The sequence below is a fragment of the Passer domesticus genome, chromosome 22 (genome assembly GCF_036417665.1).
Source record: "Passer domesticus isolate bPasDom1 chromosome 22, bPasDom1.hap1, whole genome shotgun sequence".
Taxonomy (NCBI): domain Eukaryota; kingdom Metazoa; phylum Chordata; class Aves; order Passeriformes; family Passeridae; genus Passer; species Passer domesticus.
The window spans coordinates 4,260,802-4,279,893 of record NC_087495.1 but is presented as its reverse complement, the minus strand read 5'-3'; the positions used below and the strand labels follow the sequence as shown (position 1 = coordinate 4,279,893).

Genomic DNA, 19,092 nt, shown 5'->3' with positions numbered 1-19,092 from the left:
CACACCGTCACTGCCGGCGCCCGCTGACGCCACGTCCGGCGGCGGCGGCTGCCGGCGGGCTCCGGTGCGCGGCCATGGCGGCGGCGGCGGCGCACAGCGTGCGGGTGCTGCGGGAGCTGAACCGGCAGCGCGCAGCCGGGCAGTTCTGCGACGCCACGCTGGGCGTGGGCGGCCGCGAGTTCCGCGCGCACTGGCCGGTGCTCGCCAGCTGCTCCCGCTTCTTCCGCGCCTGCGGCACCGGCGGGCCCGTGGCGCTGCCCGACGGCCTCGCCGACACCTTCCAGCTGCTGCTCGACTTCTTCTACACCGGCCGCCTGGCGCTCACGGCGCACAACCGCGCCCGCCTGCTGGCGGCCGCCGAGCAGCTCGGCGTGCCCGACGCCGTGGCGCTGTGCCGAGCCTTCCGCCCGCGGCCCCGCCGCGCCGCCGCCGCCGCCCGCCCGGAGCCCGCGGCGGCCCCGCAGCCCGGCGGGCAGGCGGTGCGTGAGGGGGGCGGGAGGGGGACGGCGGGGCCGGGGCCCGGCGGGGGCGGCGCGGTGACGCCGCTGTTCCCTCGCAGGGCTCCCCCTCAGCCCCGGAGGAGGCGGCGGTGGGTGGCGGCGGGCGGGGGGACGGCGACGCCGAGCCCCTTCCCGAGAAAAAGGTGCTGCGGAGCGAAAAGAGCCCCCCCGCTCCGGGAAAGGCGCCGGGGAGCAGGAAAGGTACAGCGGTGCCGGTCGAGTGCCCCACATGTCATAAAACCTTCCTCAGCAAATATTACCTTAAAGTGCACAACAGGTAAACGCTCCGGCTTCTCCTTCCCCGTGCGCGCCGCCCCACGGCTCGGCCCCTTCCCGGGTGGGGGGAAAGGGCGGCCTCCTTTCTGCCGGCTAGTCCCGGCACCTCGGCATCCCCGGGCTGCTCAAGGAGGGTCTCCTCTGCCCCTCGGGGTGGGTTATACATCAATGAAAGATTTCCCAGAGCTGCAGTGACTGTCCTGAGCTGTGGCTTAGGAGGGCCATGTGAGGGGCTCCTTGCTGAGCTAGCTCCTATCTGCAGGTGGGCAATGGCAAATCCCCCTGGGCTTTGGAATGCCCCAGGCTGAGGGGGAGTTTCTGGGGTTGCTGGGGACACATGGCTGGGCTCAGTGAGGAGCTCCAGGGTAGATCACCGAGAGCAGGGCATGGCCCTGCAGTGAGAGCTCTAGCTTTGCTTTGCTTTTGTTGGGGAAGGATCTTGGCCCTGCAGAAATGGTGTTCCATGGAGTGCAGTGGGCACTGACAGCTGTGCTGTTGAGGGGACTCAAAAGTGGCATAAAGCAGCTTTAGGGCAGCTGTGAATAGTAGCACGGCAGGGGTGGGGGGAAGCACCCACCTCACCCTTCCCTGTGACCTCCTGGGCCTGTTTGTGCAGATGCTGTTGACAGGCAGTGATGGGCTTCTGTATTTGCATACCCCAAGGAAACACACTGGAGAGAAGCCATTTGAGTGTTCCAAGTGTGGCAAATGTTACTTTAGAAAAGAGAATCTCCTGGAACACGAAGCCAGGAACTGCATGAACCGATCGGAACAGGTACGCCCAGGAGCTGCCCTGCTGGGCTGGAGTGCGGCTGCCATGTGGCAGCAGGGGAATTGGAGCCTTTTCCCATTCCCAGCCCACACTCAGTCCCAAACAAACCCCTGCCAGCACTATGTGGCACATGTTCCATGGCTGGGACCCCCACAGCCAGGGCCCCTGTGGCTGGGACTCACGCCTGATACACAACACAGCCCTCACTTGTGTTTCAGCACACCAGGGCTGTACTGTGCACAATTCAGCTCCTGTTGGTACAGGCTGAATGCTGTAGCTGGGTGCCAGTGCCATGTGCTGGGCAGGAGGCTGAGCTGTGGCCTCTGGGTGCTGTGGAAGCCAATGTCACCCTGTCTGTCACAGGTATTCACGTGCTCGGCCTGCCCGGAGGTGTTCAAGCGGCGGATGGAGCTGCGGCTGCACATGGTGTCACACACTGGGGAGATGCCATACAAGGTCAGCACGGCCTGCATCCGACATCCCTATGGATACTGCTGGACACTGGCATGGAGCAGGGACGAGCCTTTCCCTTCTAGGGCAGCCCAGCCCTGGTCCATGACAGCCCACTCAGGGTTGTTCCCTGTCTGAACCAAAGTGTGATCCAGGGAGGCACCACAGCCAAAGGCTTCCCATGGCTGTGCCAGGAATTTGTGTTCTACTCTCCTGTCAGTCCTCTCCTTGCTCTGAAACCACACTTTGGGGGCAGCTGGAAGCTGACCCCATTCTCCTGTCTTGCAGTGCTCCTCGTGCTCGCAGCAGTTCATGCAGAAGAAGGACCTGCAGAGCCACATGATAAAGCTGCACGGTGCACCCAAGCCCCATGCGGTAGGGACCAGGGGTTTTGGGGAGGGTGTGATCCTGAGTGTCGACCTGGCCTAAGGAATGGCACAACATTATGTCTGGCTCTTTCAGTGAGGGGTGGGGCACAGAGCTACTGGAAATGGGCTCTGTTGGGTACAGGAGCAGCCCACAGATCCAAGCACTGACCAGCACTTCATCTCTGTTGGGCTGTCCCATCTTAGTGGGTGTCTCTGAGCTGGTGGTGCTGCCTTGTCTTCTGCAGGGAGGTCCCTGGAGCAGCTGGGGAAAGGCCAGGTGTGAGTGGGTCTGGGGTGGGTGTACCCCAACCCTAACACCCGTTCCTCTCCTGTGGCCTTGCAGTGCTCAACCTGCTCCAAGTGCTTTCTGTCCCGGACAGAGCTGCGCCTACACGAGGCCTTCAAGCACCGTGGAGAGAAGCTGTTTGTGTGCGAGGAGTGCGGGCACAGGGCCTCGAGCCGCAATGGCCTCCAGATGCACATCAAGGCCAAGCACAGGTACAATGTCACCCGTGTCCTCTCTTATGTCCCCTTAGCTCTCCTGGCTGCAGTCCCTGCCCCGCAGGCCTGGGGGTTGGCTGAAAGTCACCCTCCTCACAGAGTGCTGGGCTGAGACCCAAGGGGCTGAAGCTGGCAGAGGCGATGGTGACGTTTCTCTGCCCACAGGAACGAGCGGCCCTACGTGTGTGAGTTCTGCCACCACGCCTTCACGCAGAAAGCCAACCTCAACATGCACCTGCGCACGCACACTGGCGAGAAACCCTTCCAGTGCCACCTCTGTGGCAAGACCTTCCGGACACAAGGTACCCCTGGCTGGGGCAGGGTTAGGGCTCCAGCATTCAGGATCTCCAGAAACTCAGCTTCCCCAGGAGCAAAGCCATGCTCTTGTGTGTGCAGGCAGATAGCAAGAAAAGCATGTTCCTGTCACCTGCTCTGCTCTCATGGCACAGAAAGGGAACAAGCTGAAGTTGCTCATGACCTTTAACAGGAGCAGGCAGCTCCTTGTGCTGCTTTTGCCTTCCTGGCCAGCCTGGCCCAGCCTGACAGCCCCTGGCATGGGGTTGCATGGGCTGTGCTTCTGACCAGCCACTCTCTGTGTCTGCCCCTCTTAACGGCAGCGAGTCTGGACAAGCACAACCGGACGCACACCGGGGAGCGGCCGTTCAGCTGCGAGTTTTGTGAGCAGCGTTTCACGGAGAAGGGGCCACTGCTGAGGCACGTCGCCAGCCGGCACCAGGAGGGGCGGCCCCACTTCTGCCACATCTGTGGGAAGACATTCAAAGGTAACATGGGGCTCCAGCTCTCGTGGGGCTCTGCAGGAGCTGCCTCCTTCCCGTGGGTGGGTTGGCATTGCTGTGAGCCGGTATGACATGGAGCTGCTGCCAACAGGATCTCATTTCCCTTCCCAGCGGTAGAACAGCTGCGTGTCCATGTTCGCCGGCACAAGGGAGTGAGGAAGTTTGAGTGCATTGAGTGTGGCTACAAATTCACACGGCAGGTGAGGCCTTCCCCAGCTCCAGGACCCCCTGGTGCACTGGGGAGCCAGCCCTCACTGGGTCTCTCCACGCTCCCCTTCCTTTGCAGGCTCACTTGAGGCGCCACATGGAGATCCACGACCGAGTGGAGAACTACAACCCTCGGCAGCGGAAGCTGCGGAACCTGATCATCGAGGATGAGAAGGATGTGATGGTGGTGCTGCAGCCGCCGCCAGAGCTGGAGGTGGGCTCAGCCGAGGTGATCGTGGAGTCGCTGGCCCGTGGGCCACTGCCTGAGGAGGTCCCTGCACAGAAACTCTGCTCAAATGAGAACTTCTCCCCTGCGGACGTGATTGAGCAATCCCTGATTATAACTACAACGATTCCTGAGGACTGTGAGACGTAGTGTGGCCACCCATCCCCTTCCACTGAAACACACTAAAGCATTAAGCTGAGCCACTTTTCTGCCACACTTGTTCTTTTGAGCCCCTCCCCTCCTTTTCTGCTAATCTCCCATCCCAGGCTGCAGGGAAAGAAAGTCACCATGATGTTTTGATGGAGTGTCGAATGAAGAAATGTCTCAGAACAGTCACTCCAGTGTCCATGCGTGGTGTGCAGTGGGATGGACTGACCTCCCTGTGTCATACTGTGACTCACTTTCTGATGCCTGAGGAGCTGGTGCTGCCCTCCCCTTTCCTCCAGCCCTCTCACCCTGCCTGTGATTAAAGCTCACCTTCCTCCACAAAGAGTGACTCTGCCCATTCCTTAACTCCTCCGTTTAACTGGTGCCTTATTTCTCCTTTGTTTTGTTAAGCTTTTGTCAGTTGCTCTTTCCTTGCCCCATTAAAGGCATAACCCATGTCTGCTCAGAACGGAACACACTGCAGCAGCTACAAAGTGCCTGCGCTCCTATGCTCACGTGTGGGGACATGCTGTGTCCCAAATAACCCAATCCAGGATTGCTGGGAGAGTGAGAACCACAGCTTGAGAGGTGCCAGGGTGGGGAGAGATTTCTGTGTGTACCCCCACACCCCAGAATTGCAGCTGTACTCTCTCCCCTTTCTTTCTCACCAAGGAGGCAGAGAGGCTCCAATTCAAGCATATCTGGAATGAGAAACTCCCAGTAAAATCTCATTCCAGGTCCCTTCCCCTCACAGAGAACAGAACTGTGTAACAAGTTTTATTTAACTTGACCGCTGCAAGTAAATTTAAAAACAAACTATGAGAATAAAAATACATTATCTGCAAATGTAAAATGCCTTTGTTTCAAAGGATGGAGTTCAACTGTACTTGAGGATTCAACACAATGAATTCTACAAAAAATAAATACAGATCTGTAGCTGCTCAGCGGGTGGGACTGGGGGTCCAGCAGCGAGCACGGCCGCGTGCGCCGGGGCGCGATATTTATAGCTCAGCAGAAATGCCTCGAGCCGCGGCGCCGTCGGGAATTGGCCATTGCTCCCAAAAAAAGCAGCAGCTGCCCCGAACTGTGGGCCCCTGTGTGCCCTGCTCTGTCCAGGGGTTTGACACCAAGGGGCAGCGGCGCCGGGCGCTGCGCGTTCCCCGCTGGCACGCGGCCGTCTCAAGGCACTGTCAGGGTTCCAGGCTCCCCGTGGCTGAGGGGTGCAGCAGCATCAGACAGCACTGGGGCAAAACACATTTCTGTAAAGCTGTGAAGATGCTGATGCTGTGGAAATGAGGCTCGGATGCTCCTCGATCCAGGGGCAAGCCTGGAGGAGAGAGATCGAGTACACGGGGTTTCCATCTCTGAATTCAGTTTAAATGCAAATTTTTCCTCTATTAGGTAAAATTTAAAGACCAAAAAAGCAAATGCATCCAGCCACGCCTTAGCTTCTGCCACACTTCAGGGTTCTCCAGAAGGTGCAGCACTTGCTCTCAGGGAGCCATGCTTCAGGTTCAGCCATTTGCTTTCTTCCAAAAATATTCCACAAGTAAACTGCACGCAGCTGCTCTTCAGCAAAGGTAGATTAACAGAGCCCACCTGGCCAGGGCACTTGGGCAAGTATAAAGGCAAATCTTACACAGGCCAAAATAAAACTGCAAACCCCAAATAAAAATAAGAAAAAAACCCCTAAAATAACTACCTTTCAATCCAACACGTGCACGGGAAGCCTATCTTCCTCTGAGGCACAGAATACGGGGGGGTGTCCAGATCACTGCCCCACCAGACAGACCCCTCCCAAGACAGAAAATGAAGGAGTTTGGTGGCAAACGAAGCGTTAGAGGGTGAAGGAGCTCCCAGTGAAAGGTGTCCAGTCTCAAGCTGTAAGCAGCGGTGCTGTGCCATGGTTCACCACGAGCGCTTTCCTCAGGATCAGCTCTCGGGTCCCTGTGGGCAGCGCGGCGCCGTCTCCCACCCTGAAGGGCTGAGGGAAGCAGTGGAGGCCTCGCTGCCTGCAGGCCCACAGCATCACATCCAACAGCCAGAGTTCTTGCTCCCTCTGTGAACAGCATGGTTTTGTTTCCAAGCACTGGTTTGCCTCAGCCTTAAAGCAGCCCAGGTTCTGGATGAGGGACTCTGTCAAGCTGCTTCCTGTGCTAAGGCAGCTCATTGAGGTTCTGGTTGTGAAGGTTTTGGTTCTGCCTGCTCAAGCTGATGGTGTTGTCCAGCGTGATGCTGTCATCCTCCTGTGTGGTTTCTGGCATGAACTGCCGGAATATGCTGACGCTGCTGTGCCAGAAGATGGGCTCAGGGAGCTGGCCCACGATGCTCCACGTTCGTGTCTCGGGGTCGTAGGCTTCCAGGACATCCGAGAGTTCAAACAAGTTATCATAGCCTCCCGAGACATAGAGCTTCCCACCGAGCACAGCCACGCTGCCCCCAACATGAACCTGCAAGGTAACAATAAATACACACCATGACCAGGGGGTGTTTGCCTGATCCAGCGAGGGGGTCAGTGGGATCTGGGAACTGTTCCTTGGAGGGAGCTTCATGCCTGCCAGCTGCAGGTTGGGCTCTGAACCAGTGCTGCCCACAGATCTCATGTGCTGGGCTGCACATCCAGACATGCCACCACATCCAGGACTGTCTTCCCAGTGACTCCAACACACTTAAACCAGCTCCACATGCAAGGGGTTCTGATTCTAAAAAGGTCTTGGTTTTCCAAAGGTAAATAAAATTAATTTATAACATTTAAGACATCCTGGAAGTGGAAAAATGTCCTACCTGAAGCATGGCAGGGATTTTATCCCATTCGTTCTTTGATGGATTGTAAACATCCACTTCAGCCGAGTCATCTCTGGGGAAGAGAACACAAAATTACTCTTCTGCATTCTAGAAACGCTGCTTGGGTTCTTCATCAAAGCCAAATTTAGATGGGCAGGGGGAGAGAAGAGCTGGGGAGGCAACATAATCCCCCAGGGCTTCTCTCAGCCACCCTGCTCGGCAGACAGGAGGGCGACAGTGACAGGTGAGGGACGTTTGCGACTCAGAGACACGCGCTGCTGACACAAGAATGCGTGGAGGACAAGGTCAGGGCAGCTGGAGAGGAGCTGTCAGTCCTTCCAAGACAGTCCTGGTACAGATGGAATCAAGATGCTGCAAGGCAGCTCCAGGCAGGGCCAGCAGCCAGACCAGGGGCTCCTCTCCCCACTTTCAGTCAACTCTGGGGTAGCTGCAGAGAGCACCTGAACCTCACTCCTGTGCTTTATTTACGAGCATAAAACTACTCCCAGCACGAGGGATCATCACTCAGAGCCTTTAGCATGAGATATTAAACCAATTTGCTACTTTTACTTGCAACCTACTCCTCTGTCCTCCAAAGATTATCCCACAGCTCTACGTGGAGCAGCAGCCCACGCGCACGCAGCACGTGGCATGAGGGAAGAACACCTAACCCTGATCATCTCCTCACTGACTCTTGCAGATGCAAAGTGATCTGAAAATCCTGAAGTGTCAATCATCAGTGTTTTAAAATGGGCAAGAAAAAGGAAATGCTATAGAATCAGGTTGTGACAAGGAGCTGAGCAGCTGCAACACCCTGGCAGGACAGACTGAAACCAGCTGACCAGAACAGCCGCCAGCAAGACACTTGGCTGGACCCGAAAGGATCAAATAAAAAGTCTTGGGCCAAAGCTGCTACTTTATGCAAAGCTAAGAGGAGATTAAAAAAAGAGAAGTGCCTGGGGGCCATCACAGAAGTCTCTGTTTGCTCAGAGTCAACACAGGGAGATGAAATGCTCCAGCCCTAGCATGCCTTCCCGTTTATTTTTAATTAAGCGGATAACTGAAGTATTTGCGCCACCAGGACAGCTTCAGATGGGTAATTAAGTCCCAATTTGGAAAGGTGCTTAAAAATAGTGACCAATCACTTCATCTTCAGCCCTCTTATCTCTGCTGAGACGGAAGACGTCCTCTCCTGCACTAGAGTTTAACGTTTTCTTGGAGCTTATGTGCTTATTTATAGCAACGAGGGGGGCTGAACCAGGAGCCGAAGAAACCGAGAAGCCAATTTCCAAGCAGCGCTGCTGACTTCAGATGGATTTACACGTGTCTGTTCTCCAGCTCTGGGTTACACTCAGACATTTTCACACAAATTTATGGGCAGCTCTTTGAGACCCACCAACACAAGGAAAAAGGTGTTACAGCCCTCCCTGCACCATCAGGGGAAGCACTGCTGTGCTGTCCCAACCCAGTGCCCTCCCCTCCAGCACCTGCAAAATCCACCTTGCCAGGGAAGCTGTGGGCTCTCCTCATGGGGACACGGGGAGGGAGGGAAGTGATTGCTCCCACTACTCACCGTATGAAGTACATGAGACCGTTGAGCGTGACGGTCTTCGGGGCAAAGGACCAGGGGGGCAGGTGGCCACAGTTGACAAGGGACCAGAGATCACTGTCAGGGTCATAGCACTGCATGACCATGGACTCTTTGCCAGCCAGGGAGCCGATGGCGAAGAGTTTCCCACGGCACGAGGTGGTGGAGCAGTTGTCCATGGGATACAGCATGGGCTGCAGGGCCTCCCAGCTGTCCAGCGTGTGGTCATAGCGCTCCGTGCTGTCAGAGGCAACCACGTAGAGCAGCCCGTCCAGGACTGTGGAGCTGTGGTATTCCCTGGCTTTCAGCATGGGCGACACCTCTGTCCACTCGTTCACGCTGGAATTGTACCTCCAGACACAGTCGTACAGCCTGGACCCGTCCGAGCCCCCTGTGGCACAGCATGACAATGTCAGGAGCCTGGCTCCACCAAGGGAAGGGTGATGGAGCAGAGGGCTTGGCTTGGCACGTGTGCCACAAGGATTTTAAAAGAAGTTTTGCACTGTTTCATTCCCACCAAGCCGGGGAGGATTTCTGCCATGTCGTTCCTAGTCCACATCCAGCTGTGACTCAAAATGAGTCTTCCATGTTTCACTACCTTTGTCCTCTAACACTTCTCTCCCATTTTACAGCCCCTCCTCTGTCACTGCCCAGAAGCTGCCAAGGCAGTGGTGCTGCTGGCAGCTGGGGAACCTCCCAGCCTTGCCTCCGTCACACTGACACAGACCAGGCCAACCCAAAACCCCCAGCAGCAGCCTGCACACAGCTCCCAGCAGAGACCTGCCTGGGATCACTCCAGGAGGCTCCTACAGGATGTAAGGGCTTCTGTAAAAACATGCTGCATCCATGTGGGTAGCCTGTCATTTTTACAGCCCTGTCCTTGAAGCAGGTCCTTGTTTTCTGCTTGTGACTAGAGAACACACAGTTTTCTTTTCACCTGCATTAAGACTTGCTCTTCAAAGTTCTGCCAGTGTGTCCTGCACACTGAGGGCATGCTGTTCCACAGCACTCGGTGTGCTGGGCCTCAGTTTGTTACAGCTGTCACAGAGATGTAGTTCAAAGGAGGGATCTGCATACAGCTTAACAGCCAAATTTACATATCGGTGTCACCTTGACAGAAGTAATCGTAGAACCAGCAAGGAGGCAGGATTTGTGCAGGGGAAGGTACTGTGACTCACAGGGGCTGGGGAAGGAACCCAGGGCTTTCTGACATGCCTCAGCCTCAAGCATGTGATTCAGGGGGCTCTGAACCTGAACACCTTCTTCAAAGAGAGAAACTCAAAACCTTCTTACATCACCCCTGTCCTCAGTGACGGTTAAAAAGTTCTAACTACAAGATCTGTGACTTCTGCCAGCATGCTCAACAGCATTAGTCATGACAAAATAGCTCCTGGACTGAGACCAGCTGCTAAATCCAGCACCGACTCCAGGAGTCTCCATGCCTGCTGGCAGGCTGCAGACACCCAAGCTAAGTCCCAAACTCTGTGCCACCCAGGAAAAGCCAAGTGTCGCTGCTACAACATACATATTTTCAACAGAACCCTCCACCCTGGTGCTTCCCCTCATTCCCTGGATGCCTTACCAGTGACATAGATGTCATTGCCCAGCGCAGCGACACTGTAGCCCCCTCCCAGGTGCTCGGGGAACTCAGCCAGGTAGCGCCAGTGGCCAGTGCGTGGGTTGTAGCAGTCGACAGTGACAAGCTCATCGCAGTCACGGTCACAACCACCAACGAGGACAAGGATCTCGGCGAGGCCAGTGGAGGGCCGGGGGCGCATGCGGGCACAGGGCCCCCGATCGTGGCGGTCGAGGCGGGCAGCCTGGAAGTCGCGGGCCTCGCGCAGAAGGCGCAGGCAGGGAGGGCAGCGGGCCACCAGCGGCTCGCTCTCCACGTGGGCCAGCAGGTAGAAGCGGCGCACAAAGGGCAGGCGGACGTGGGCCAGCAGCTGCGGCAGCAGCGGGGCCCGGGTGGCGGGGTCAGCGCGCACCCAGCGCAGGGCCAGCTGAAAGGCAGCCTCCTCCTTGGGGATGCAGAGCCCATCGTCCCGCAGGTAGGAGAGGAGGCGCGGCAGCGGCAGCCGCTCCAGCTGGGCGCCCAGCTCGCCTACGTGCCGCAGCACGAAGCGGTGGGCGGCAGCCGCCAGCTCCGGGCAGGCAAAGGCCTCCGCGAAGTCCTGCATGTCCAGGGCGTTGGCGGGCTCCAGCTGCCGCGCCAGCCAGGCACCGCAGGCCTCCTTGACGGCGGGGAACTGCAGCAGGTCGGCGGCGCGCAGCAGGCGCTCGGCGATGTCGGGGCCCAGCCGCCCCACGCGGCCGGTGTAGGCGAAGTCGAGCAGCCGCCCCAGGCACTCGGGCTCGACGCCGTGCAGCCGCACACGCTCGGCCCGCGACTCGCGCAGCGCCCCGCCGAACATGGCGCGGAAATACCCCGAGGCTGCGGCCAGGACGGCGCGGTGAGCCCCGAACTCTCGCCCGCCGGCCACCACCGTCACGTCCAGCAGGCTCCGCTCGGCCCGCAGCGCGCTCAGACCCCGCAGCAGCGACACCGCGTGTGCCGGTTCTCCCGTCGCCGCCGCCGCCGCCGTGGCTGAGGCTCCCGCTGCCGTCCCGCCGGTGCCCGTCGCCATGCCGTGCCTGCGGGAGAGCACCTGGATCACGCCCTGCGCGGAGCCGCTGCGCCGACCCCGAGCGATTCCCGGGGCGGGAAAGGGAGGTGGAGATCAGGCAAGGAGGCGGCGGGTGGGCTCGGGGAGCCCGTCCCGGCCGGGATCCCCCGCGAGCGGCGTTGCGTAAGGCGGCGGCGCTGGCAGCGCGGCCGCGCTCGGGCCGGTCCCAGGGCCCCGCAGCCACCGCGCCCAGCCCCGCGCCCTTGGCCCTGGGCTGGCGCCCACAAGGAGCCGCCCCGCGGTACCGGGGGAACACAGGACCGCCCCGAGCGCGGACAGAGCTGAGGGAGCTCCGCTCCGATCCGGCCCGGGTACCGCCGTTAGCGCGGACGGAGGGTCCGCCTCAGGGCTGAGGGTCCAGCTCGCGGCAGACGCTTCGGCGCCCTGCCCGGCCCCGCGGTGAGCCCAGGGCCGGCCTGTCCCGCCCGCTCCCACAATCACCCGATCACAGCCACTCCCGGAGCCCACTCACCGATCCGCTCTCCGCCCTGCTCCGCGCTCCGCTCCCGCTCCGTTCACCGCTCCCGGCGCCGCCCCCGCCCCTCCACCGCTCCCAGCGCGCCCCGCGCCCGGCACTGCGCACGCCCGGACTACGGCTCCCGGCGGCCCCGCGCGGGCGGCCGCCCCTTCGCCGCCTCCCGCCGGCACCGAGCGGCTCGCGGTGTCGGCACTGCCCGGCTGCCGCCGCCGCCGCCCCGCACCCGCCCGCGCCCGCGCCGGGACATGGACTCCGACTCCTGCGCTTCGCCGTTTGCCCCGGAGGTGAGCCGGAGTCCCGAGGGGAAAAAGGAAGGGAAGGGAGAAGCGGGGAGGGAACAGACGGGGAGGGGGTGCGTGTCCCGCCGCCCAGCCCGGCCCGGCCCGGCCCTGTCCGGCCGCCGGTGCCCGCTGCCCGTTCCCCGCCGCGGGGCGGGGGGCCGGGGCCGGGGCCATCTTGTGCCGCCGGGGCGAGGAATGGCGGCGGCGCCGCCCCGCCGTGCCCTCCCCGGAGGAGCTGTCTGGGGGCCCGGTACCGGCACCGGGGGGCGATGGGGGGGGGGGCACTGCCCGGTTCCGCCGCTGCGGGGGCGGCGGGGCGGTGCGGGGCGCGGCGGGAGCGGCGGCGCCGCCTCCCACCGGCGGGCCCGGCCCCGCCGCCGCCGCTCACCCCCGCCCCCCGCAGGACTTCTCCCCCGGTTCTCGGCGGCACCGCACCGTGGAGGACTTCAATAAGTTCTGCACCTTCGTCTTGGCCTACGCCGGCTACATCCCGTACCCGCAGGAGGTGAGTTGCACCGGGGGTACGGGGGGGGCACCGGGCTGGGGGTACCGGGGGCACCGGGCCGGTCTGTCAGACCGGCCGCTCCGGCGGTCACGGCCCCGCGCCGGGCCTGAACAAAAGGGGAACCGCGGCGGCCGGAGGCTCTGGGGACGGGGCGGGTGGTGCCCGGCGTGGGCGGGGTGAAAAACGTCGGATCCGGCATCGCTCCCGCTGCTCCCCGGGCCCCGGCCGGAGAAACGCCGGGTGGCGACAGGGAAAGCGGGAGCGGCAACACCTCGGGGGACAGGGCTCGGGGGTAGGGCACGGCACTCTGGGGGACAAGGCACAGTGCTTTGGGGACAGGGATCAGCTCCCCGGGGGACAGGCTACAGTGGCTTGGGGGATAAGGCACAGTACCTCTGGGACAGGGCTCAGCACCCCTGGTACTGTCCCTGTGACAGTACCTGGAGGAAAGGAGGAGGAAAGGACTCAGCTCTCGGGGACAGGGCACAGTGCCTCAGGGGACAGTCACGACTTTAAAGGACAGGGCACAGCATCTCAGGGATGAGTCAGAGTGCCTTGGGGGACAGGGGACTCCACTTTAGAGGACAGGGCACAGCATCTCAGGCATGGGTCAGAATGCCCTGGGGGACAGGGGACACCACTCTAGGGGACAGGGCACAGCATCTCAGGGATGGGTCAGAATGCCCTGGAGGACAGGGCACAGCATCTCAGGGATGAGTCAGAGTGCCTTGGAGGACAGGGGACAGCACTCCTGGGGGACAGGGGACACCACTCTAGGGGACAGGGCACAGCATCTCAGGGATGGGTCAGAGTGCCCTGGGGGACAGCACCTTGCGCTGCATGAGTCTCCTCTGAGTCAAACTGTTGCCTGCTTCCTGAACGTGTTCCAGGAGACGCCGCTGAGGAACAGCCCCAGCCCTCCCAACAGTACTGGAGGCACGATTGACAGCGATAGCTGGGATCCCCGCTTCAATGACACCCCCTCCTCTGTCTCCCTGCCCACCAAGAACAGAAAGAACTTTAGTCAGCTTAAGCGAGCAAAACCGTATGGTTCCCTGTTCCAGCGGGCAAAGGCCAGCAACTTCCTGCCAGAGAGAAAGCAAATCGATAAGATCAGGAAAAAGAAAAAGCTGAAAAGGAGGGAAACAGAGGTGTCTGCAGAGGAGGACTATGAGGAGAAGCTGCTGGACCTGGAGGCAGAGGACTCTTACGCAGAGACGCCGATGAGCCCCTCGTCAGAGGGCGACCCTCAGTCTGTGACTGAGCACTGCTCGGTGTGGGACTCTGACACCCCGTCCAGCGTCTCCTACCCTGCTGTGACGGCCGAGCAGACGGTGGAGATCCAGAGCGTGGGCAAACGAACGGTCATCCGGCAGGGCAAGCAGGTGGTCTTTCGGGATGAGGATGGCACTGGTGATGACGAGGACATCATGGTGGATTCAGGTAGGTGGCCTGGCTGTCCAAGAGGATCAGCCAGGTGGAAGTAGTGGTGTTTTACTTGTAGCCTGAGGATAATGCTGAGGAGCACTGCCTGGGTGGAATTCAGGAGCAGTTGGGTTTTTGGGGGGAAGGGAGGTGGGTTGGCTCTTTTGTGCAATAAACTTGAGTGAAAAGCTGCAACTTTATAGAAGCAGCATCTCCTCGATTACGGCCTCCTGTGTACTGCTGAGAGTCTCTTCCCGTGCAAGAGAGACCTGGAAAAAGCAGCAAAGTGCCTGTCTTTGAAACCCAGGTAGTTAATTTAGCATGAAAGGAGAGAAAATTCCTGGTGTGAGAGGCATCAGCCCCTAAAAACATATCTTTGACATTTGTCTTTGCAGATGACGACTCGTGGGACCTGGTCACTTGCTTCTGCATGAAGCCTTTCGCTGGGCGGCCCATGATCGAGTGCAACGAGTGCCACACTTGGATCCACCTCTCCTGCGCCAAAATCCGCAAGTCGAACGTCCCAGAGATCTACATCTGCCAGAAGTGCCGGGACTCCAAGTTTGACATTCGCCGTTCGAACCGCTCCCGGACGGGCTCGCGCAGGCGCTTTCTGGACTAGGGGGAAAAGGCACGTGCTGGTGCTCTGTGTGGGTGGGCGAGCCGTGGGTGCCGGCCGGGAGGCCGGGGAGGGCTCCCCTGAACTGCTGCTGCTCAGGCGGGAGGGCTGCCCAGCCGGCCTGCGGCCCAGGAATGAGGAATCGCCGAGCCGCGGGCAGCCGGAGCTGGGAGCGGCCGACTGGGCAGAACTGTGGCAGAGACTCTCGAGGGACAGACGGAGCTCTCTGAGCTCACTGGTTTTGTCTGGTTACGATGACTGGGTGATGTACTATACCTTTGCCAAGTAGGTTTTCTCATCCCATTGGGAAACTGCAAATCTTCTCTGTGCTAGAAAACTCCTCCTCCTCCCAAAGAGGGAGGGGAGGAGGAGGGAGTCTGTGTGAAGAGTCTGAAAAGTAAATGGCCCTGTGTTTTAAATTCAATGTGATATTATACCTGCCCATTTGTCCATATAGATCAATCTTAGATATCCTAAGACTCCATAGGAGTCAGCCTCAGTGCTGCCGGCCTCTGTACAATCTGCTGCTGCTTCCACGGGCCTGAGCAGAGGGGAGTTCTGTCATTTGGCATCATCCAAGTGCAAACCAGACTCCAGGCTCCCTCCTGTGCCAAGGGACAGCGCCCTGGCAGGAAGGAGCTACCCTTTTCCTGGACAGGCAGTGTGGGGAATCAGTGGCATCAGATTCCTTCCTAGAAGGTCTCTTCTTACAGTGGTTTTTTTGTGATTTATTTGCATGAACAGCTCAAATGTGTGTATGGGGGGAAACTGCTCCATTTCCTGTCCCTTCATTAACCTCTATGGTGCTGTTTTAAGAAGGTGACTCTCCTTTTTCTCAGCCCAGAATTCAAACATGGGCTGTAAAAGAGGCCAAAGGAAATGTAGAACCTGGCAGGTCTGGTTTGGAATTTGATCATGTCCATCCAAGTGTGACAGCTGAGTTGATTTTCCTTTTTGCTGTTTGATTTTTGGAACTGGACTGTAACCAAAAAGCCAGAATCTTTATTCTGTTGGTAGCAACGACACAGATGAGATGCAGGTAATGCAGCTACAGGATCAAGTGCAATGAGGATCCGTCTGGTGTGGACAGGAGAGCACTGAGGCCCTGGCCAGCACTGCAGACAGGACCTCCTGGGCCTTAGCCCATGGGAGATTCCTTCAGGACCACGATGGGAAGTCACAGCTCAAAGACAAGGCCAGGATGATGCTGGCATTGCTCCTCAACGACCAGACAGATCCACATGGATCACACTGACGGGTTGATGCTTCGAGGTGTTTCTCTGAAGTTGTGCCTGAAGAACAGGCTGTGCTCTGTCCAGCAAGAGGCTCAGAGAAGCACTGGCTGGCACAGCAGCTGCAGCCAGACCAGCTGTGCCAGAGGAACAGGACCCCCAGAGTTCTGCAGTCACACAGCGTTGGAGCACTGCCTTGTCTGAGGACTGGCTCACCGGGAGATGCATCCTGGTGATGGCTGAGGGTCTTGCTAGCACACAGGGTCAAGTGCCCTCCTTCAGACATTGGCCCCAGGGCTGCCAAAGCCTCAGGCAGCCCAGTACCACGGGGCCCTGGGGCTCCATGATGTGGGGCAGGGCGACAGAAGTGCACAACATGCAACTGTTCTCTCCTGGTTCTTGGTAAAATTCTCGTTCCACCAAGCTGTAACAGCTGACTGGGTTCAGAAAACGAGCTTCTGTGGAATCTCTCAACCATGACTGTGCTGTGCTGCCTTCAGAAGCTATGTGGAACCACCAAGGAGTTTGCCAAAGACTCGCTCCCAATGGCTGCCTGACTGTCCTTTGCAGCCAGAAGAATAACCAAAGTTCTCCAGTGCTGCCATTTCCCCAGAAATGCTTTGGAAGATCCCGGCCACAACTGCACAAGAGTTGGACCTGGTCTGAAATTCGTATCTCTTGTGTTTAGTGTGTCTGCAGTTCAACTGGACCTCTGTGGACTGTGTTCCTGAAGCTTTTATGGGAGAAATGGTGCATTGTCAAGTGAACTGGCTCTTTTTCACAGAGGTTCAACACTAATCAATGTGACTGACTCTTGTTCTGTCCCCTTTTCAGATTTATCCCAGTGGATGGTGTCCAGCACGTTACAATATCAGCAGAGAGAAATAAAAAAGTAACATCTCCATTCTTTTAGTTCATCACTTTCAGCCATGTATAATTATAGTTTAATTCAGAACTTTATTTTTTCATTAAAACTTCTAATGAACCATGTTTTTTTCTTACATGTGAGACAAATGAACAATGAGTTTGTTATATTCCAAACTCAGGAGTCTGCTGTTATGATTTATTGGTTTGTGAGCTGTTGTGCCAGGCAGCAGGAAGACTTAACACTTGAAGTGCTCTTCCCAAAACAATACACTCAGGTGGGGATAGGAAGAGCTGGCAGGTATCCCCACCTTTCTGAGGAGCAGCTGCTCCTTGCTAGCCTCTGCTTAGAGGGTGGGACATGGTGCTGGAGCCCTGTGGCTGGGCAAGGTGGAGGGCTGGGAGGCAGACACTGCCCAGAGTGGCTGCAGACAGCAGGGACACTGCTGGGCTTGTGCCAGGGGCCTGCTGAAGGTGCAGTGACTGAGCTGGGGGATGGCTCAGGCCAGGATGCCAATGGTGTCAGAGTGCACAGTCCTGGCACCAGGTCCCTGCAGCCTCAGAAACAGCCCTGGGGCAGTACTGTACCCCCTTGCAAGGACTGGAGGCTTGGCCAGACCCAAACCAAGCCCCCGTGAATCCTCTGGGAGCTGTGTTGAAAGAGAATTCCCTCCCTCCCCACCACCAGGCACTCCAAGCCACCCAAGAGCTGCTGGAGCCTTGGTGCCACCCTGCAGCTCATGGATGTGCCACAAAGCCCACAGGCACTGCTGCTCAGCCAGCTGCCATCAAAGCAGCAGCCTGAACACCTTGGCAAACTGAAAAGGTAGCTCAACCTTTAGGAAATGGCACTAGGTCATGCTGGAAGCTAGGCTGGAAGCTCAGCTCTGCTTGCTTAAAGCTTCTATTTTAATTCTGTTGGTAATTTTGAATTATAGAGAGTCATAAAAAGAAGTCCCAGGGGAGTTGTGGCTGTAAAATGGCAGCTGCTCACAGCAAGAATATGGTGGTGAAGGCTGTGGTTCTGCAGGGGGGCTTGTTAAAGTTTTGGCAAAACATGGCACTGACAGAAAACAAAGAAGAAGAGGGGGCTGGGGAGACTGACGGAGCATCTGTCTCTCAGGAATGCTCTTGTGCCATGTCCTTCTCTACAGGCTGGCTCCTCACCTCTGACCACACACCTCACACAGTGACATCAAAAAGGAACCGGAGATTTAGATTTGTGCCCAGTCCCACCCAGCAGAGGTCAGCAAGCTGGATGGGATGGAGACTGCTGTTAGGTATAAACACCTGCAACCCTTGCTTTCCAGGGGTTTTATCTCAGGAAACTTCCTACAGATGCAAAGGGAATGGGAGCTGCTTTTCAGCTGAATATAATTTATTGCACATTTTACATTTACTTTGAGATTGACAGAACGCTGGCTATAAGTGAAATAAAGCCCTGCAGCAGGAACTGGTCACAACTGAGAAGTTTTGGTTTTAATAAAAACAAATGAACACCCCTTCATTATATGAACTTGTTGTTTTACAGGGGAAAGCATTTCTTTTGGAAATCTCATTCTCCTGGTGCAGTGACCTGAGCACAGAGAACCACAGCTGCACAGAACAGGGGCCAGGTCTTGTCAGGAAAGGAGTTATGGCAGGAGTTGTCAAAAGCAATTCTGCACTGCCAAGACATGGATGTCCTCCCCTCTGCTCTCACCCAGGAGCAATGAAGGCTGGTCTGGACTCAGCCAAAGCAAAACTATGATCAAGGAACAGCCACCATGATTCCTTGTCTCTCTGCAAAAGCCTCAGCTGTGCTGATGTACCCAGTGTGCAGCAGATTCTACAAGGTGTTGTTTCCAGCTGCTGTATCACCAGCCCAGGACTGCCCTTCTGCCGGAAATCCCTGTCAGGGCTTCTAGGCAAGATAAAGCCAAGGGATCTATGCCATAGCTGCTGCTTTTCAGAAAGAGCAGATGAGTGTTACATTTTCAGCTCTTTATTCATTTGGCCTCTCTCCTCACTTTGGTATGGTTTACTTTATGAACTACATTTATTTTTGACTAGAAATAAATTAGATGTGAAGAGATAGTTGCAGCATCAGAATCAAATAATATTAATTGCTGTCCTTCTCCCTCACTTGCTTTCCTCTTTTCTGGAAATCCTTGACAATACATGGTTGTGGGTGGCAGAAGAATTAATAAAACTGTGATACACTGTGTCCTTGTCTGGAAGAGCAGTGTTGGAAATGAGCAGCTGGACAGATTGGTGCTGAAGAGGTCCATGTTACTTCAAAAGGCAAATTCATTCATACTTAAGCACATACTTTTCTTAAGTGCATTTTAAACACAGATTTGAGATTGAAACAATCACTGACCTCTCTCCAAACATATTTGCACAGGGGACTTCCAGAAGGTGGCC

The 19,092-nt window shown here is 57.5% G+C and overlaps 3 protein-coding genes across 3 annotated transcripts; 2 read left to right on the top strand and 1 right to left on the bottom strand.

Moving 5' to 3' along the window:
- Nucleotides 1–16: 16 nt before the first annotated feature.
- ZBTB48 (zinc finger and BTB domain containing 48) lies at nt 17–5,296 on the top strand. Its single transcript, XM_064397123.1, has 10 exons — nt 17–479; nt 560–777; nt 1,440–1,551; nt 1,912–2,004; nt 2,287–2,373; nt 2,710–2,864; nt 3,033–3,169; nt 3,485–3,649; nt 3,776–3,864; nt 3,951–5,296. The coding sequence occupies exons 1-10, from the start codon at nt 75–77 to the stop codon at nt 4,245–4,247; spliced, it is 1,758 nt and encodes a 585-aa protein (XP_064253193.1). The 5' UTR covers nt 17–74; the 3' UTR covers nt 4,248–5,296.
- Nucleotides 5,009–11,858, bottom strand: KLHL21 (kelch like family member 21). The gene is made up of 5 exons (XM_064397122.1): nt 11,755–11,858; nt 10,199–11,250; nt 8,602–9,007; nt 7,029–7,101; nt 5,009–6,694 (listed from the first exon to the last, which is right to left on the bottom strand). The coding sequence occupies exons 2-5, from the start codon at nt 11,241–11,243 to the stop codon at nt 6,401–6,403; spliced, it is 1,818 nt and encodes a 605-aa protein (XP_064253192.1). The 5' UTR covers nt 11,244–11,250; nt 11,755–11,858; the 3' UTR covers nt 5,009–6,400.
- Nucleotides 11,859–11,874: 16 nt separating this feature from the next.
- PHF13 (PHD finger protein 13) lies at nt 11,875–18,464 on the top strand. The gene is made up of 4 exons (XM_064397125.1): nt 11,875–12,044; nt 12,445–12,546; nt 13,437–13,989; nt 14,367–18,464. Exons 1-4 carry the CDS (start codon nt 12,006–12,008, stop codon nt 14,591–14,593), a joined length of 921 nt encoding a protein of 306 aa, XP_064253195.1. The 5' UTR covers nt 11,875–12,005; the 3' UTR covers nt 14,594–18,464.
- The last annotated feature ends 628 nt before the right edge of the window (nt 18,465–19,092 follow it).

Excerpts from the sequence above, each read along its gene's own strand:
- PHF13 (XM_064397125.1), top strand. The coding sequence starts at position 12,006 with ATGGACTCCGACTCCTGCGCTTCGCCGTTTGCCCCGGAG. Across the intron at positions 12,045-12,444 it reads CTTCGCCGTTTGCCCCGGAG|GACTTCTCCCCCGGTTCTCG; the intron begins GTGAGCCGGAGT and ends CGCCCCCCGCAG. Across the intron at positions 12,547-13,436 it reads ACATCCCGTACCCGCAGGAG|GAGACGCCGCTGAGGAACAG; the intron begins GTGAGTTGCACC and ends AACGTGTTCCAG.
- ZBTB48 (XM_064397123.1), top strand. The coding sequence starts at position 75 with ATGGCGGCGGCGGCGGCGCACAGCGTGCGGGTGCTGCGGGAGCTGAAC. Across the intron at positions 2,374-2,709 it reads GTGCACCCAAGCCCCATGCG|TGCTCAACCTGCTCCAAGTG; the intron begins GTAGGGACCAGG and ends GTGGCCTTGCAG. Across the intron at positions 3,865-3,950 it reads GCTACAAATTCACACGGCAG|GCTCACTTGAGGCGCCACAT; the intron begins GTGAGGCCTTCC and ends CTTCCTTTGCAG.
- KLHL21 (XM_064397122.1), bottom strand. The coding sequence starts at position 11,243 with ATGGCGACGGGCACCGGCGGGACGGCAGCGGGAGCCTCAGCCACGGCG. Across the intron at positions 7,102-8,601 it reads GGTCTCATGTACTTCATACG|AGATGACTCGGCTGAAGTGG; the intron begins GTGAGTAGTGGG and ends TCTCTTCCCCAG. Across the intron at positions 6,695-7,028 it reads AAATCCCTGCCATGCTTCAG|GTTCATGTTGGGGGCAGCGT; the intron begins GTAGGACATTTT and ends GTTACCTTGCAG.